General features: G+C 40.0%; 2 protein-coding genes across 5 annotated transcripts in view; both read right to left on the reverse strand.

The window, feature by feature from the left end:
* Positions 1 to 1621: 1621 nt before the first annotated feature.
* Positions 1622 to 9349, reverse strand: asb14b (ankyrin repeat and SOCS box containing 14b). Its single transcript, XM_063015678.1, has 9 exons — positions 9234 to 9349; positions 9091 to 9146; positions 8875 to 9006; positions 8257 to 8415; positions 7272 to 7517; positions 5701 to 5878; positions 4001 to 4544; positions 2866 to 3019; positions 1622 to 1911 (listed from the first exon to the last, which is right to left on the reverse strand). The coding sequence occupies exons 1-9, from the start codon at positions 9347 to 9349 to the stop codon at positions 1727 to 1729; spliced, it is 1770 nt and encodes a 589-aa protein (XP_062871748.1). The 3' UTR covers positions 1622 to 1726.
* A 3191-nt stretch (positions 9350 to 12540) lies between these two features.
* Positions 12541 to 17826, reverse strand: part of dnah12 (dynein, axonemal, heavy chain 12) — a 36747-nt gene continuing 31461 nt past the window's right edge. For 3 of the 4 annotated variants that reach the window (XM_063015987.1, XM_063015988.1, XM_063015989.1), the window contains exons 65-74: positions 17237 to 17377; positions 17018 to 17155; positions 15885 to 16118; positions 15611 to 15799; positions 15410 to 15513; positions 14686 to 14890; positions 13965 to 14102; positions 13085 to 13176; positions 12926 to 12993; positions 12541 to 12840 (exon numbers count right to left, since the gene is read on the reverse strand). In XM_063015987.1, coding sequence (XP_062872057.1) covers positions 12647 to 12840; positions 12926 to 12993; positions 13085 to 13176; positions 13965 to 14102; positions 14686 to 14890; positions 15410 to 15513; positions 15611 to 15799; positions 15885 to 16118; positions 17018 to 17155; positions 17237 to 17377 — 1503 coding nt within the window. In that variant the 3' untranslated portion in view covers positions 12541 to 12646. Of the gene's footprint in view, positions 12841 to 12925; positions 12994 to 13084; positions 13177 to 13964; positions 14103 to 14685; positions 14891 to 15409; positions 15514 to 15610; positions 15800 to 15884; positions 16119 to 17017; positions 17156 to 17236; positions 17378 to 17826 lie in introns of those variants that run through there. The other variant, XR_010015424.1, reaches the window with a different exon arrangement.

The raw sequence follows: 17826 nt of genomic DNA on the forward strand, positions 1-17826 counted from the left end.
ACCTTCTTCGCATTGGATAAAGGCATATGGTGAAAATGTAAATGTAAGCAGTACACCCATCACTTGCTAATGTTTGAGTGCAGTCATTTGCTGTTTTAAATAGCCAGAATAGCAAACATAAAGAAATTTCTAAAACTCAAGGCCACAATCACAATATATACTGGGGGACCTGCCCCCCCCCCCACCCCCATATTCAGATATACTCAAAATGCCCCCCATATACTAATGTAAAAATCAATGTAAGGAGCTGTCAGTGTTCCCATCATTTACTGATAGCAGAAATGTTTTAGAATGGCACGAAACTTCAAACTTCCCACACCCAGGAAGATTTGGTCCCCCCTCAGTGTTCAGTTCATGGTTATGGCTTTGTTAAAACTGGCAATTAATAAAAATGTGGATTCTATTTGTCATAGCTGTGCACCGAAAAACAAATTTATTTCTTTTATTAATACTTGTTAGCTGCTTTAAATTTGAATCACTGTAGCTTACTATGCTGTGGAAATGTGAAAAATTACCATTCTGTCCTTCACTACTGGTTTACATGTAAATATAAGGCATATCAATTAGGTTAAAGATAGCCTCCATTTGTTAAGATATATTTTATATTTATATAGTAATTAAACAGAGTATTAAGATTAAAACACACCACATTTTAAAAAGGTTATACATGAAGTAAACTTTTAATGATTCATAGTATGTTAAAACCGCTAAACATCTCCCTCTTGTGGAAAAACTTTCACCTGCCTGTGAGTAGTGACTGAGGGTTAAAAACCAGATCACACAAAAAAAGAGAGACCATTTAAGTAATAAAATACATCAACCAAAAAACATTAAAATATTTTAAAAAATAAAATTAATCTATGGGGGTCCATAGATTTGTTATTTATTGATTTGTTTGTTTGTTTGCACCTGAAGGGGTTTCTGGCTTCAAGTTTGATTTGATTATTTCTGTTTACAGTTATCAATGTGTTTACCTTTTCCGTACCATTATTCAACAGTCTCAAATTAAATATGTTGCTTCCAAGTGACCTTGACTCTATTACATCTCCACATTCCTCAGTAGCTCCATCACTTCCTACACTAGTGTTTATTATTCATAACAATAGGATCATGTCCATAGACATGCCGATTTACCATATAAATTAAGTACACAATTGCTTAATACTAATCAAAAGAGTTCCTAAAAATAAAGCAGGTCAAATTACAGTAGATACTTGATACTGATTTTCTGGCAAGATTTTGGGTTCTAAAAGTGACACGATCATTAGTTATGATTGGTTATTATGATTAAACCCAGCTGTGGTAGCTGAGGTGATAAAGTGCTTGAAATTACAGCAAGGTGATAGACGTATCATTAATTGCATATAGTTCATATATTAAAAAACAGTTATATGAGTCAAGGTTGTCTATACCAATACCAAATGTAAATGTTAAGTGGAAGTGTAGTTACAGCAGTTAGTAGCTCCAATCACATTCTGAATGATATCCAACAACTGGAACTATGTGGCGTCAAGATTATCTTCTGCATCAAAGCACAACCCTAAGTAAAGGCGTGTTTTTAACAAAACAAAAAATAATGTAATGGTACATTGTTCAAAATTTTACTACAATACAAGTCCAAAACTATTTTCAGTACTGACTGACCATGCACAATAAAAAATGTTACATAAGAGTCATAACAATTAAAATATACAAACAATAACAGAACAAATACAATATAAAAACATCAGTTGTATTCCAGCTCAGAACTGGTTCCTTTGTTGTAAATGTCATACTCTTTAAATCGGATATAGTCCTTCAGAGAGTTCGGTAGTGGTAAGAAGCTGATGAAAACCGGAGCCCTAAGCCGTAATCGACCAAGGCACTCACGGATCCTGAGTCGGCACAGATGCTTTAGGCTCCGAGTGTTTTCTGCAAAGAGAAAAGATGATGTTGCAGTATTATTGAGATAACTAGAGCAATTTAAACAATCCAAATGTGATTCACAGACACACATATAAGTGCAGATGCTCTGTAATACAGATAGGTGACAAATTAAGGGATGACAATAATACAGAGCGCTGTCAAACATGTTGGCCACAAATCTTGGTTTAGATCTGGTGACTGTGAAGTCCATATCATATGAGTTACATTATTATTATCCTTGTGCCATATAGTGTCTCCTGAAGCACTATGAATAGGAGATTATAATCTTAAGGAAACCAGACCCACCCACCAGGATAAAATGTTCCATCCTACTGAGAATTTAATCAGTCACAAAATATTGATTTTCTTTGAACAGTCCCTCTAAAAGACCAACTGGGCCAAAACATGCCAGCAAAATGCCCCTCACAGCAAAACAAAGCTGTCTGACTTTTTTTCTGTCAGGCACTCAGGCCTGTACTATACTCTTAGTGTACACCACTTATGCATTTGCCCACTTTTCAAGACATACAATTACATATGAATACAGTTTGAGCTAATAAGGGTTAAGGGCCTTGCTCAGGGGAACAAGAGTGCCACTTTTTGAGGTTTTATGACAGTGGTGGGCTTTGAACCTGCAACCTTCTGATTACCAGTCCAGCACCTTAACCACTGAGATACCTCTGCCAATATATACACTATTTAGGACTGTGGAAGACCACTGAAATACCAGTTGGGCAGTTTTTGTGACTGAAGTTCCTGCCATACATGCCCCCAAAATAATCCCCTTTTTAAACATTATTTAGGTCTTGTTTTTATGCCAAATTTAATTTAAAAAGTCAAAATCTCAAGGTCAATTAAACCTGCTTGACGTTTTACACATGAACAAGAAAAAAGCACAATGTTAATCAAGTCATTTCCTATAATTTGTCACCAGCCTGTATGCTGCTGCTGGTTACACACCTTGAATCCTGCAAATCTCAGGCCACTGTTTTTGTTCTACCAGAATGCTCTTCAGTTTGGAGCAGAAGGTGACGTGGTCAACATAATCAAGCAGGATTCTCACCACCTGGCCTGTGAAGTGCTTGAACCAGGAAACTGTGATCACCTCACAGAACTGCAGACAGAATATAAACGAGATTTATCATATTCCTTTCTACTTAGATGTATTTATTTACAGATTGATATTGCTGATCTTCTAAAGCAGTATAGCCCATGTTCTTTATTTGTTAAGCTGATGCAGGACTTTATATCCTTTAATATTATGGATGAGGGAGTAGTAATTAGTTAATGTCTGAGAAACTGAGAAAGGGCTTATAGTCCGGAATTAGCGGCATCTGATTTCCACCTTTTTGGACAGCTCGAAGAAGCTTTAAGGGGAAGAAGATTTTTCTGTGATGATGATGTGAAAGCAGCGGTGCATCAGAGGCTACACGCTCAACCAAAAACGTTTTTTGCTGATGGCATTAAAATGGTACGACGCTGGAAAAAATGCATCACAAAGGAAGGTGACTAAGTAGAAAAGTGATGTGATTTGTTTTTTAAATTCTTAATACATAGAGTTTTAAAACATGCGGAAACTTTTTGAAGATCCCTCATAAAGAACCCTCATAAAGAACCCTCATCTTTTATAATACTAGACTAACAAAGTCAGTCTAAACTTTGGTTTTGTCTATTAATTACTCACAATCCAGCATGGAAATAGAATGAGAACCTCTAATTACCTTTTTAAAAGTCAGGTGTTCCCATTAATACAACAAAAAATGCCAAAGGAAAGAGAAGAAATATATATTTTATTTTATTTTATTTTTCATAAACTTACAGACTAGTAAGTTACTGGTAAGATCATACAAATCTTAATGTTTTGCCATTTTAGACCTTTGAACCCATTTTCCCTGAGCACTCCTCTCAAGATAAATGAGTCCAATGATCCAAAATGGCAAAACATTTGGATATACAGTATAAAGATATATAAATAATTGATGTATATTGTAGGTACATGGTACATGCACCACTAACTCTGATTGAAAGACAAAACCAGTTTTAGAGTTAAACATACTGTAGTTACTAAAAATCAAACCTGCAAAACTGCTCTCACCACAACGTCTCTTATTACAGAAACACTCCAGCCCACGTAATCCAGTGCCGTGTGAGAGCCCTGGCCGTAGGGACAGTCGAAGCAGCGCCGTGCATCGTAGCCGTGGTTTAGCAGCATGCGAAGCATCACCTCGTCTTTCAGTGCATACTGCAGGGCTGATGGGAAGTGTGTCGTATTTACACGTGAGTAGTAGTTCACATTTGCACCGTAGCGCAGCAGAGTGTTGATGAGCTCGTAGTTGCCCAGACGCATGGCCACCTGCAGGCAGTTGACCGGGTCCTGGTTCGGCATGGCACCAGCCTTTAGGAGCAGCCGCGCCGACTGAACGTCGCTGTTCGAGACGGCAAAGTAGAGCGCCGACCGCCGCTCGTCATCGTAGTTTTTGCGCACTTTGGGGTGAAGCATGAAGTTGGGGTCAAATCCAGCATTCAAGAGTATCTCAATGCACTGACAGTGACCTCCTGCAGCAGCCGAATGCAACGGGCTCATGCCACTCTCCTTTATGGCTTCTTTTTTAGTTACTGGGATCAACTGCTCTAGTACCCTGAGAAATGAGAAGAGATTTATTTAAACTGAGAACATAGCCAGTGAGCACCAACAGACTCATGACATTTATAGACATCTATTAATAGACATCTAATAACCTCAGATTGGCCCGTACTAGATTTTAATGGTCTATCAGGTTGTCTGTATCTGATTAGCTTGACCTAGACTTGTAAAATCAGATGTGATCTTGTAATCAGGATAGTCATCTGGAGATTTTTTGTTTCCAAGGGCAACCCCCTCTATTCTTAACTGACGCACTCCCTCCCTCCGATCTCTGTGTTCATCCACTTCTGTGCAGCCGCCTTGAGCAACCAATGTCCTCACACAGCCCCACCTCTTTTAATCCGGCCATTTTCCACCCAGCAATTATGCCTGCTAGAGGGCGCCCAGCCAACCAGTAGTCTTAATCTCGGCACTGGTGTGGTAGTGGATTATTGTGCTGTGCCACCTGAGCACCCGAGAAAATTAGTTTTAAAGAGGAGTGACAATTTATGGGGCACTTAGGTGTTGCAGTGGATTAAAATCCCAATTTGATTCTAAGCTGTGCTATCAACCAGCCAGCTGCCCAAACAGATACAATTGGGTTTGTCTGTAGGAAGGAAAAATGGTCAAAAATTCAGTGTTGTCTGGTCAATAGCATTTTTGTCGAGTCAAAAGGGGGTGTGTGATAGTCTCAGCCATTCCCGGCCGGCAGGGGGAACAGTGCTAGCAACATGATTCTGATGGGAGGGAACTGGACGTCACTAGATTGGGAGCTTATTAGGGAAAAAGATGAGTCAGAACTTATTATGATCGGAACACCCCCACAAATCAAAGGCAACCCAAAGCCTGGTGAAGAAGTGCTGCATCCCAAACTACATAGTTTGTACTATGTATACAAACCAAATGAGTGTTTATATTGCTAATAATGATACATTTCAAGCTCTGGGGTGGTGCAGCGGTAAAACACATTAGCCCACCAGCGCTGAGATCTCAAGATCTCTCGAATTTGAATCTCAGCTCTGCTATCAGCCAGCCAGGCGCCTACACAGACACATGATTGGCTGTGTGTCTGTAGGGAAGAAACAATAGCTGAAACAGGAGTCCTCATCACTGGTGTAAGAGCAGCCTCTGCTGACCAAACAAGGAATCTGCACGGGACATCCATTACTTACAGCAGATGGCCGTGATAAGCGGCACGGTGAATGGGCAGATGGCCAGTGTGTGTGGGAGCATTGGGGTCAGCTTCGTACTCTAACAGCACTGAGATGACGTCAGGGTTTCCAGACGCTGCAGCCTCAAACAGCACCGGCAAAGCCTCTGGAGAGTGAAGCTTCGGCCATACGCTGGCCCCTGTGAGTCAGTTCAACAGTGTGTCAAACAGATAGAAGACAAAGAAAACAGTTATAGATTTTTCTAAATTGTTTGACTGTACTTTTTTATATTCGAAATAAAGACTATTCACACTGCACAGGATGTTTGTATTAAAAGGCACAATAAATGGTAAGAGCTTATGGGCCATAAAAAGCAACACATTAAAAAATATTTGTGGCTTGGGGACGCTCAGATGGCGCAGTGGTAAAACATGCAAGCACACCAGAGCTTTGTTACTGAGCACCTATACTGACAATGATTGGCTCATCTGCTTGTGGGAAATGGAGGGAAGGTCCTTATAACTGCCACAATTACCCCCTGCTGGGGTGCTCAATGACGCCTGCACAAAGTGGAGTTGGGGCACGGAGGTGCTGTAAAGGGCAGATGGGTCACAGAGGCACAGGTACAAGCGATAGTCAGAAGCCTTAAGTCGCTTCAGGTGGAAAGTTTCCTATATATCGAGGCATCTCTCTGTCTTCCTCACCAGCTTCTTACTGGCACATGGGCATTTGTCTGAGGCCGAGGTGACGAACAGCTCAGAGTTGCTAGCATTCTTTTGATTTCTTGGAACTCATGAGGGAACTGTCCTGGGAAAGCAAATTGCCCCACAAGAGACGTGACATCCCTTTTCTGGAGCTGGATTTGCCTGTAAATCCACTGTTATGTACAGGGGAGCCCAAACTGATATAATATTGTTTTTGCTCATGTATTGCCAGAACCAGCAGGTTTGGGCAGTTCCCTGTCTTTTCTTTTTTCATAGCTGGGACATCCAGAGTAGCCTCTCATATTGTGACTTCCAGCTCTCATTTCTGCACTATACCTTTTCTATCTAGTGTCTCAGTTTCGGGTTGTGGATGTTTCCTTCTGTTTAATTTGATAATTTGTTTCTATTGTTTTGCTTATAAATTAGGATTTTTAGTCACAGTATCATTCTACCTTGATTAAATACTTGCAAATTGGGTTCTATTTCTATTCAGGCTTGTATGTGGGGGCGTGTTCCAGCACCATTACAGACTGTAAACTTCATGTTGAGGAAACTTCTCATTTAGTGTGAAAAGGTCTTATCCCTAATCACCACAGAACAGACAATGTACAGTACATGAGGCTTGGCATGTTTTTAAACTACGAGCTACACAGCTGTGTCAAGCACCTCAGTGTGTCCACATAGCACTAATTGCTCTCATTTATCTTTACAGATGCCTAATTGGTTGTCAAACCACTTTAGCAAAACTAAGGAAGTAAAAGAGCCTTTCTCTGCCTGCAAAAATAACTAGCCTAGGACCTCCAGAAAATAATTAACATGAAATGGTGACAATTATCTCTTCATTGTTATATTATGCTAGCTCTAGGGACTAGACAGAGTTTTAATAACCTTTCTGTAGTAGGATCTCAACAACATTTAAATGTCCAGCCTGGGCAGCCAGTCCCAAAGGAGTACGCTCATTGGTGTCACAGGAATCTGGGTTTGCACCAGACTGGAGGAGCAGGTACACGTAGTCTTCTAAGCCCAAAAGAGATGCTTCATGAAGTGCAGTTCTCTGAAGGCTGCCTTTTTGGTCCACAGAGGCGTTATAACGTAGCAATAGAGACGACAAGTCATACTGGTTATTCTTTATGGCTGTTTAAAGAGATAAAAACACAAATAATTGTGTTATAACTTTAGTCATTTTTAATGATTTCAATTTGGCTGTAATATTAAAAGTCATGTTTAATTAAAACACTGACACAAGAAGTGTGAGTCAAAAGATTTCACGGCTGAGCAGCAACACATAAACTAGGACCATGATGCACAATGCCAAACAGGGAACAAGCTGGAGGGGAGTAAAACACATTAACATTTGACTGTTGAGCAGTGGAAACATGTTCTTTGGAGTAATACTGACACTTTACTATCTGGAATTGGTGGATGCTACAATAATCCCATTAACAGTCCCATTAACACTTGAATTAGAATGTAGACTACATTTACAGCATTTATCTCAAGCAACTTACAATTGTCACCAAATACAATCAGAGCCATTGAGGTTTAAGGGCTTTGCTCAGGGGCCCAACAGTGGCAGCTTGTGTTGACCTAATACCTAATATTTACTAGCCCAATGCACTGAGTTACCACTGCCCTTACTGACTATGAGCAGACCCGCAGTCATTTACAAACTGGAGTGGAAAGACTAGCCATAAAAGTAGAGGAAATTAACGCCTTTTGTTCTGGATGGGATGTTTGTGTCCGGTGTCCACAAAGGTTCTAAACTCAAGTCTAAACTTGTAGAACCATTCCATAAACATATGGAGTACTCCATCTCATTACATTGGAATTGAATCGGCAAGCTGTGTTTTAACCGAGCTGCATTATTACCCACCTGCAACTAAGGGAGAGTCTTCATCTTTATTCTGGCAGTCAGGGTTGTAGCCGTTCTGAAGCAAAAATGTAGCGTTATCTCGGAGACCATGGACAACCGCAAGGAACAGGGCAGTCTCTCCTCTCAGTGTGTGGGACTGAGCCGCCCCCTGAGGAGATGCTAAAAACGACACGGGAAATGTTAAACTGAAGCTATAATGTAGCTGGTAATTGTAAACAACAAAATATAATTATGTAGAATTATACAGATACATAGTTTGATATGTTTTATATGTCTAAGTAAATAATATAACTTAATATAACAATGTCAATATTTAGCATTTTATACACTGAAATTAAAAATTATAGTGATTTTAGTGCAGTACTTAACATTAGCACATAGCTAACATAGCAAGCTGATTTCTTATATAAACAGACATTGCAGCATTAATGTTCCAGCCATGAAACCAAGAGGCAATAGCCAACAAGCTAATTCCACTTATCCTAGATTACTTTCAAGATCAACTTAAAAAAAAAAAGCACATTTTAAAGAGGGCAGTTATAGGCATTATTTAAATCCCAAGACTGCCTTGGCATGTATAAAACAGTTTTTTGTTTTTTGTTTTTACCTCAACTGTACCTGAAAAAGTGATCTCCAAAATAATCCTCTTCTGCTGTACAGCTGCCTCGTGTAAGGGAATCCAGCCTCTGCTGTCTGCCATTGACATGGCTTCTTTACACTGCACAAGCATCCGTAAGGCATCTTCATTTCCTTTGACCATACAAAAAAAGTAAAGATACTTAAAAGGTTCAGAGAATTTTCAGCACAGAATAGTAAAAATGATTCACCTCTCACCTGCGCGTATGGCTGTAAAAATCTCCTCATGGTCAATGTATTCCAGAGCAGGACCACTAAGCAAAATCACAACTAATTGTATTACTTTGCATAATCAAGCTTCATACTGACCCACAGTTATAGATAACATCACATAGTTTTACCTCGTTTCATTCCTGGACTTTCCACATTCTAAAAGACTCTGCTCAATCATGTATTGTGTGGCCTCGTCTTCATCCTCATCCCAGTCTCCTGCTGAGCTCTCATACTGTTCCTCCATCCTCCCTAGATTTGGTAAATTCAGTTAAATTACAATAGTAAAAGAGTTTAATGGTACATTTATATGAACATTTTGGAGCAAAGTCTCGAGGTTTTGACACTTGACAGCCAGGCATTCTCCAGGCATCCAACGACACATATTATTGCCCCTGGTTTTGAAATGGTATGTCCACAAACTGTCAGATATTGTCCTAAAAGTGTTGGGACATGGGACAGTGGTAGCTCACTGGTGGACTAGTAATTAGAAGGTTGCCAGTTCAAGCCTCACAACAGCTCAATGCAACAAAGTCAATACTGCTGGGCTCCTGAGCAAGACTCTTAATCCTTAATTGGAAAGGTGTTTAATGGTATATGCACATTTTGAAGCAAAGTCTCAAGAACTTTTAAAAAATAGGACAATCACTTGTTGGACAAAAAATTGTCCTATTTTTTGTCTGGAAAAGGCATGTAAATCTTAGCATCTGATAATTTAAGCAAGAATAAAATCGTCTGTAGCTTAAATTCAGACAATACACAACAGTGAGAAGAAATTGTGAATCATTTTGGATTTTTTTTTAAATTCCTGTAAAATATCTGAGACCCTGATGCAGCAACGTAACCTAAAACTTTGATGCACCTCCACTATACTTCACAGCTGTAATAAAGTTTTGGTATGAAATAAACAATATGCTTCCAACGTATAAATAGGACCCTTTCTATTACAGCACGTCTTCCCCCCTGTGCTTCAAAGCAAGGTCCATAAGACATTGTTTGATGTGTTTGGTGAGGAGGAACTGAGCCCTGACCTCCACCCCCACTACACACCATTATAATAAATTGTATTGTCTGTTGACAGGCATCCATTCTCCAGGCGTCCAACATCAGTGGGCACAAATTCCCAAAGACAAAGTCCAAAAGCCTGTGAAAAGTCTTTCCAGAGAAGTAAAAAATGACATAGCTGCGAAGGAAAAAGAGGGGGACGGGTCCATATTATTGCCAATGGTTTTGAAATTGCATGTCCACAAAAGTGTAGGGACATGGGACAATGGTAGCTCAGTGGTTAAGGTACTGGACTAGTAATCAGAAGGTTGCCTGTTTAAGCCCCAAAACCACCAAGGTCACACTGTTGGGCCCCTGCGCAAGGCTCTTAATCCTCTTAAGAGTTTTTTTTTTTATTCCATTTGGCACTGTACTTTGTGCTCTTGGTGTGATCTTTGCAGGACACCCACTAGTAAGTAAGGTAGAAACGATAATGAATTTGCTCTTTTTGTATATGTTGTCCCATGAGCAGACTTTGTTTATAGAGAAAGCCACCGTCACAACTAGCACCTCTGATCTCATTCAACCCAGCATCCTAACCCTAACCCGCTAACAAATTTGTTTTTCGAGCAAGCCATGGTACCCATGAACAGAACCTTCTTAAAAAGAGACTCTGACCATCTCCACAACCCACACATTGAAACTAATCCCATTCACTGAAACACCTGATTTTTGGATGCATTAGACCAGATGTTTAAATATTTTATCTTCTGATTGCTGGAGGCTAAATGTGTTTATTTGTTTTACTATGAATCAGGAGTTAGCATTAGCATAAGAGCTTCTCCAACAACAGTTGGTGCTTGCAGTGTAGTTTTGGACCACACTGCCTGTCTTTTCAGCATGCAACTCTATTTCATGCAGAATTCCACCTTTCACCCAGGAAGATTATTTCAAATAAAGAGAAAATTCGATGCAAACATTCATTTTACCTTCAGACCAAGTCAAGTGGTGGCTGTTTTTGTTGCACTTGTAACCTCAGAGTGTTTTAGGCTCGTAACCAGCACACATATATTTATATCCTGACACAGTTAAAAATATCCTATCATGGGACTGGTCCAGGCAACCTCCCTCTGACATGGATCACTATATGAAACTCTACTCTGCAACTCTCCTTAGTCGCTCAGCTCTCAAGGCTGGAAACAGTTAATGTCCAAGTGATTGCATTATTCAGTTGGCTAATAGTATGTGACCACGTGAGCATGAGCTTGTTGGATATTCCATTCTGAAACCATAAGCAGTAGTGTGTTTTCATCCCCCACTCTACTCTGGAATAGCTTTTCACAGAAGTGTGCCAGGCACTGGTGAGTTGAATGATAAAGCCTAGAACAATCAATGTTCCAATTCATCTCGGAGTTGTTTAATGGGGTTAAGGCCGGGGCTCTGTGTATTCCAGTTCACACCAAACTTGTCAACATCATTGAGCACAAAAACTTTTTAACAGCCTTTCCAAAAAAGTGAAAGATGTAACATGAGGCAGTGGTAGCTCAGTGGTAAGTAATCAGACTGTACAACTGTGCTAGTAATCAGAATGGTTGCTAGTTCAAGCCCCACAACCACCAAGTGTGTGTGTGTGTGTGTGTGTGTGTGTGTGTGTGTGTGTATGGGGTCTCTACATGCTTTTGGATATACATACCTTGTTTCAAAACAATCATTATTAAGACATTGATAGCTAGATTTTTGGAACATGATTACAGGGATTCACTTCTATTCAGCGGTATGAGACTTCGTGAGGTCAGGCAAGGAATCCTGATAGTATACACTGCTATTTATCACGAAAGTGCTGGCCAGTGGTGCCCAGCTGGGTGATAGCACGGTATCAGCTTGCTGCACCTACACAGGCACATTATTTGCTGGGTGTCTGTAAGAACACAAGCAGGGACGCCTTATCACTTCTGCAATTCCAGCCTCTGCTGGCCGGTCAAGATGCCTGCACAAGGGTGGTTGAACACAGGTGCTAGTGCGCTGTTATCCTACGCTATACTGCGACCTTGATTTAAGCCTAAATTTTAAGGGGTTTTGTATGGAAGCTTAGCAATGACAAACCTATCTGTTAAATCCCTTTTTGCTGATGATTCTTTAAGAGATAGTTTGTAAGTCTGTACTTAGGGCTGCAGCTAAATGCAGACGATTTCGTAGACTTTAGCTTTGCAGCTGAGCTGTGGTTGCTCCTTGATTATTCCACCACAAAAACATCGCTGTCAGTCGACCAGGCAGCTGTACAAAGGAAGAATTTTAATGAAGTGTTGAAAATTAACTGAAGTGTTGAAAAAGTGTGGCAGTTGGAATCCTGTGAAACCCCTTGCACATTGGCAATAGGTGTGGCTAAAGTATTCAAACCAGGTCAAACTGGTAAAGATGAATCATTTAAAATAGTTTTAAACAAAGAAATGCAGGTTGCATGTTCACATTTCAAACTTTATTTAATAATTATGGTGGTTGTGAAGGATTCTCCCACTTGAGGTTGGATAAAGTGCATATTTAGAGCTTAAGAGGTCCAGTGTTAATTATCCAGCTGGCAGAGCATGGCCACCCCTCTCTTGATCCAGTGCTGCGGGCGCTTGTTAGTGGGCAGCATCATGCTGATGACGAAGTTCGTAGAGTGGCCTGTGGTAGACAGAGTCCCCTTACGCTCGCTGGTCTTATACAATGGACACACGTATATGTTCTGGGGCTGCTTCGTAACCCGCTTATCCACTGCAATATGGAAAACAGCATGTAGTTATCATATCAGCATCATATTACAATTATGACTGTTTAAAGAGTTCATGTGTTCACTCACCTGGCTTTATCCAAATGATAGGAACTGAGTCAAAAAGGATTTTGGGGTACTGTTCAGCTAGAACACCACTGCATGCAAACATTCAAAAACAGACATTACTTTTGGGAAAGGGGATCAACCTAATAAGACATGAAAGTCAAACCGTTTTGTGATTCAAACCTTTTCTTATCCCATCGGGCTCCATCGAGAAATAGTCCATAAGTGTAGACTCCATCTTCGGGGGAGGTGGCAGAGGTATCGAAAGGCATGACCTGTTTAATATTATCAGAGAAAAATCAGCCACTATTAAATAAAAGTTCAAACTAAGACAGATGGATGAAGGTGGTAAAAGGTAAAGGAGGCCAAAAATAAGTATTTATTTTCTTTAGAGTTGTTACATCTCTATTTAAATCTATTTAACAGGTGCTCTGTAGACAACAGTGTAAGACACAAAGCCACTGTTAGAACAAAAGTATATGTAAAATGTTTTTCTTTAAATGAGTGTAGGAGTGGGTGCAAGTTAGTTTTAATTTAAATGCTTGGTATAGAGGTGGGTGTTTAATCGTCTTTTAAAGATGGTGAGAGACTCGACTGTTTTAACAGAGTTCTGGATCAAACGAGTGGATCAAAATGAGGTAGACTTGTGGCTGGAAGAGTACATGATACCGAATGAGCTTTGATGAGTTCTCTAAGGTAGATTTTTGGCTTTGCCAGTGAAGGGATTGCAGTAGTGGGGTGGTTGCAACGGAGGCTGCATTTGGAATCAGTTGCAGAGGTTTGATAGTGGACGTGGGAGCACCTGCCATGATGAAGTTTCAGTAGTCCAGCCTTGAGATAACTAATATTTGGACAAGAATGTTGTTGTAGGGAGGAACCGGCATGTTAGCAGAGAAGGACAGCTGGCTACCCAGAACAACACTGAGGTTTCACATATTATCAGCTGAGCGTTATGGAGAGAAATGACTGGGTCTTGGTGAGGACACAGATTGTGATATTATGGTAATACCACCTATGTAATGTAATTATGTACAATATGTTGAAAATTATATGCAGTAAATACCTCATAGTCAAAGCTGAGGAGGTCAATAGGGATGGAGTATTTTCTGGCATAGTTCTGCATAGCTCCTGTCAGGAATGCTTGGGTAAAGAAGAAGCCAGACAACCAGAAAACGTTGGGCTTGGTGGTGTCATACCAGTCCTACAATAAATGTAAAGTAAAGATTTCACAGAGTTAAAAAGCAAAACATATCATTCATGAATAACAAAAAGCAGTAATTTGCAAACTGCATTATTTAATCCTTTATTTTCTCAACGTCTTCAATTTTTACTAATTAATTATTTGATGCCTACAACACATTCCAAAAAAGTTTGTGGAATGACCAAAAACAAAAACAGTTTGACTGTATACAAAAGACACAAATGTGCAAAGCTCAGTTGTTTACGAGCAACACTGAGCAAAGATTCACCACTTTATAAAAACTAAGTGCAGGAGCTAGACTGGCCAGGCTGCAGTCAAAACAGTTTCCCATTGAAAATGTATAAAGCACTGTAAAGAGAATTATATAACAATAAAGACCCAGGACTGCTACGCAGCTGAAGTGTTAGATTAAGCTTGAAGGGGAACTTTCATAACAATTGGTGTCCCTATTTCCAATGCAATTATACACACACACACACACACACACACACACACACACACACACACACACACACACACTAAACCATTGAGCAAATGGGAAACTGTTTAAAGTGACTTTACAATGAAAAACAGTCAATCCAACCTGTAGAAATTTGAGTCTGCCGAGTAAATCGGAAATGTAGCTGCCCAGGGGCTTGAGACTGGGATAGGAGCGTTTGGCCCACTTCTCTGGCACTTTGCCCACCAGGAGGCCGCTTGCTATAGCTTCCAGCTCAGCATCCATCACCACTAGCCCCTTGATGGCCTTAAGTAGGTTCTGCAGGCTTGTACGGATGGTGTTGCACAAACTGAAGACAGAACACGTACAATGAAATATAAATGCATATTCAAAATACAACACACAGGGGCAAAGAATAAAAATTTTAACCCTTTATGAACCTGGATTTCTTAAGTAATTACTCTGGTCTGATCTCATGATAATAATATACACCTTAAACAATAAACAAACCTTTCCTGTAGCTGTGAAGAGAAATTTCACACCATTCAGGGATTTCTTTTACAAACCAGTGTAATTTTTGTCTCATCTATCCACAGACACGCTTTCTTTAAAATATTTTTTTTTATACTTGTATGTGAGCTGTCTGATGCTTTTTTCACCAATCAGTAGGAGATTACTATAGGGAGTTTTACCTCACATGGAGAACCATTACATGCTCTCCAATTGTGCCAGTACTTTAACTAGACAGTAGATGACTGACTCCCATCTGGCCTTTCTCACCTAGTACAAAACTAGTTTGTATATGTTTTAACTCCTAACACATTAGATATTCATGTTTTCTGACCAGGACCAAATTTCTGAAACGTACTTATTATATCGCTCCATCTCCTGTACAAGAACCGTGTTCATGCTCTCTTCATACCGGACTGGGAATTTGGCAAGAGCAGATTCGATGTTAAAGTTCTCTGGAAGCTACACAAGATAATTAAAAGAGGTTAGCACTTATAGGCTTGTTGTTGCTGTTTAAAAATGCACACTAAGTAGTATTACAAACAGTATGAGTGATTACTTTAGACAGAGTGTCACTGGCGATATCCAGGAGGTTGTTGTCGCCTCCGGTACTTCCTCCTCCCTTCGTGCCTCCTCCCTGGGTCAGGATCAGGGAGTCAAACAGAAGTTTGGTCTGCTGCAGGTCTTTTGAGATCTCTACATTCTCATGCATACCGAACACCTCTGGATGCTGAATAGAAGGCAGATTCTGAAAGGGGTAAAGAACTCCTTAACTTTTTGTTTTTCTTGTTGTTCACAATTAACAGTTATCACATATCAGCTGTTCTGCTCACCTTAATAAACTCCACATAGTCTTCATAAACTGACTTCGGAGGTGCGTAGTATTTACCACTAGGAGAGAAAGCGTAACGGGAATTCTCGATGATGTCTTTATTGTAAAAGTCAGCCAAGACGGTCAGGAGGAGGCGACGGTCCCAGTCATCCGTGACCCGCCCACCATAGTTACACTCTCCAGTCAGATATGTGACGGCCTCAAAGGGAACCTCCTCATACTCATTCACAAACAGCTGCGAGAGTGCATTATATTTTTATTTTTTAATTATTTAACAAAGACATTTCTCATCATTCTGCATTATTTCTTTTTTTTTTTTTATCTCTAAACACATTTTCAATGCATTTCAGTAACACATTTACAAAATAAAAGCCATTTTATGCCTTTTTACAGTCCAACAACAAATATAATGTCAACTGTTCACAGGACAATCATTTCAAATCAAGGTCAAGCTGTGGTCCAGTGCCACCAGGAAACCTGGACGCAAGACCCAATCTATTACAGAGCCCCCTCCCCACATCCATAAACATAGCGAATCATACCTGTGCAGATGCCTGGCTGGCCGATAGCACCAATCGATCTATCGATCCTGGATTTCAGTGGTGGTGGGTTAGCGTAACAGGCCTATGCACCACCAGAGCGCCATAGCTTTAAATATCAAACTCGCTATTCTGTTTAAAAATAGTTAGATACCAAGGGCTCTTCAATCTAGGGGTCAGGACGCCTCAAAGTGGGTCACAAAATAGTTCCTGGGATGTGTGTTTTATGTGAATCTGGATTGTCTATGCACACACTGTCTTATGCAAAATCTGGTCAAAATTACATTATTTTATACATTAATATGTAATTAATACTTAATAATGTATTCATAATCGATAAACAGTTAATACTTTATTTTTTTAATAACAATCTGCACGATTACTGTTTATTTGTTAAATGAAAGTAAAAAGATAAAAATTAATGCTACAAATGTGCAATATTTACCTATAGTTTAACAAATACAGATTTTTTTTTTTTATTAAGATGTCCAACAAGCACGTAATCGAGCTTGTGTGTCCACACACTCTGGGTCATAAAATGCACTTTAGTATGGTTATCTGTGTGGCCTTCTAGTGTTTATGCAAAAAGCTGTACCTGCAACTGCCTGATACTGATACGCAGATCTGATTCATTAAATCCATAAGGAATGTTCCAACCCAACGGTCCAAACTTCTTTCTCTCCTGAACAAGAGCGTGGAAAAAGCAAACCCCATACAGAAGCTTTTCCCAAACCTAATCACAGAGAAGTGGATTAATATCTCTCAGAATATGGTGTCAGGAGAATTCTGTTAAACACAGAGTTCGTTTACTCACTAGCTCTTTGTTTGGGCAAGCTGAGAGGAACTGTGGATCGGAAATAGGATCTGACAGGTAGGACTGCAGCAGGTTCAGTCGAAGGCCTGTAGGAGGCTCATTGGTCATCTTGACTCCATTCTGCAAAATGGTCACTGGGAACTGACACAGAAAACTGGTTAGATTTGCAATCGCTGGCTAAGTATCCTGTGACATTCTTATGAAACTACTAACCTTAATAACACAGTAGCATTACATAACATTACTAACATATTATTGAGCCAGCCCACCCCTTCTGAGATCTGAGTTTGAATCTTAATCGTGCTAATGACTGTACAATTGCACAGTACTCTGTTGCATAGTGACTCTGCTGTGTAGCAGTGGAAGATCTCTCCCAACATGATGCCAGCGGGAAGACGGTGCTAGCAGCATGATCCTAATGGGAGGAAATTGGAGCAAATGGGGAAGAAACTACAGACATTATATAAGAGACCATTAGTGTCTATCATAAATTCAAGCAGATGGTTACATTTGGTAACAAATAATGCAATTACCCCAGTTTGAGTCTCTGCAGTGCCAACGTAAATTAAGGTCTGAAATTGTTTTCACCG

Source organism: Trichomycterus rosablanca, chromosome 19 (genome assembly GCF_030014385.1).
Source record: "Trichomycterus rosablanca isolate fTriRos1 chromosome 19, fTriRos1.hap1, whole genome shotgun sequence".
Classification (NCBI taxonomy): Eukaryota; Metazoa; Chordata; class Actinopteri; order Siluriformes; family Trichomycteridae; genus Trichomycterus; species Trichomycterus rosablanca.

Excerpts from the sequence above, each read along its gene's own strand:
- asb14b (XM_063015678.1), bottom strand. The coding sequence starts at position 9,349 with ATGGAGGAACAGTATGAGAGCTCAGCAGGAGACTGGGATGAGGATGAA. Across the intron at positions 8,416-8,874 it reads TTTGGAGATCACTTTTTCAG|CATCTCCTCAGGGGGCGGCT; the intron begins GTACAGTTGAGG and ends TGTCGTTTTTAG. Across the intron at positions 5,879-7,271 it reads TGAGATCCTACTACAGAAAG|GGGCCAGCGTATGGCCGAAG; the intron begins GTTATTAAAACT and ends ACTGACTCACAG.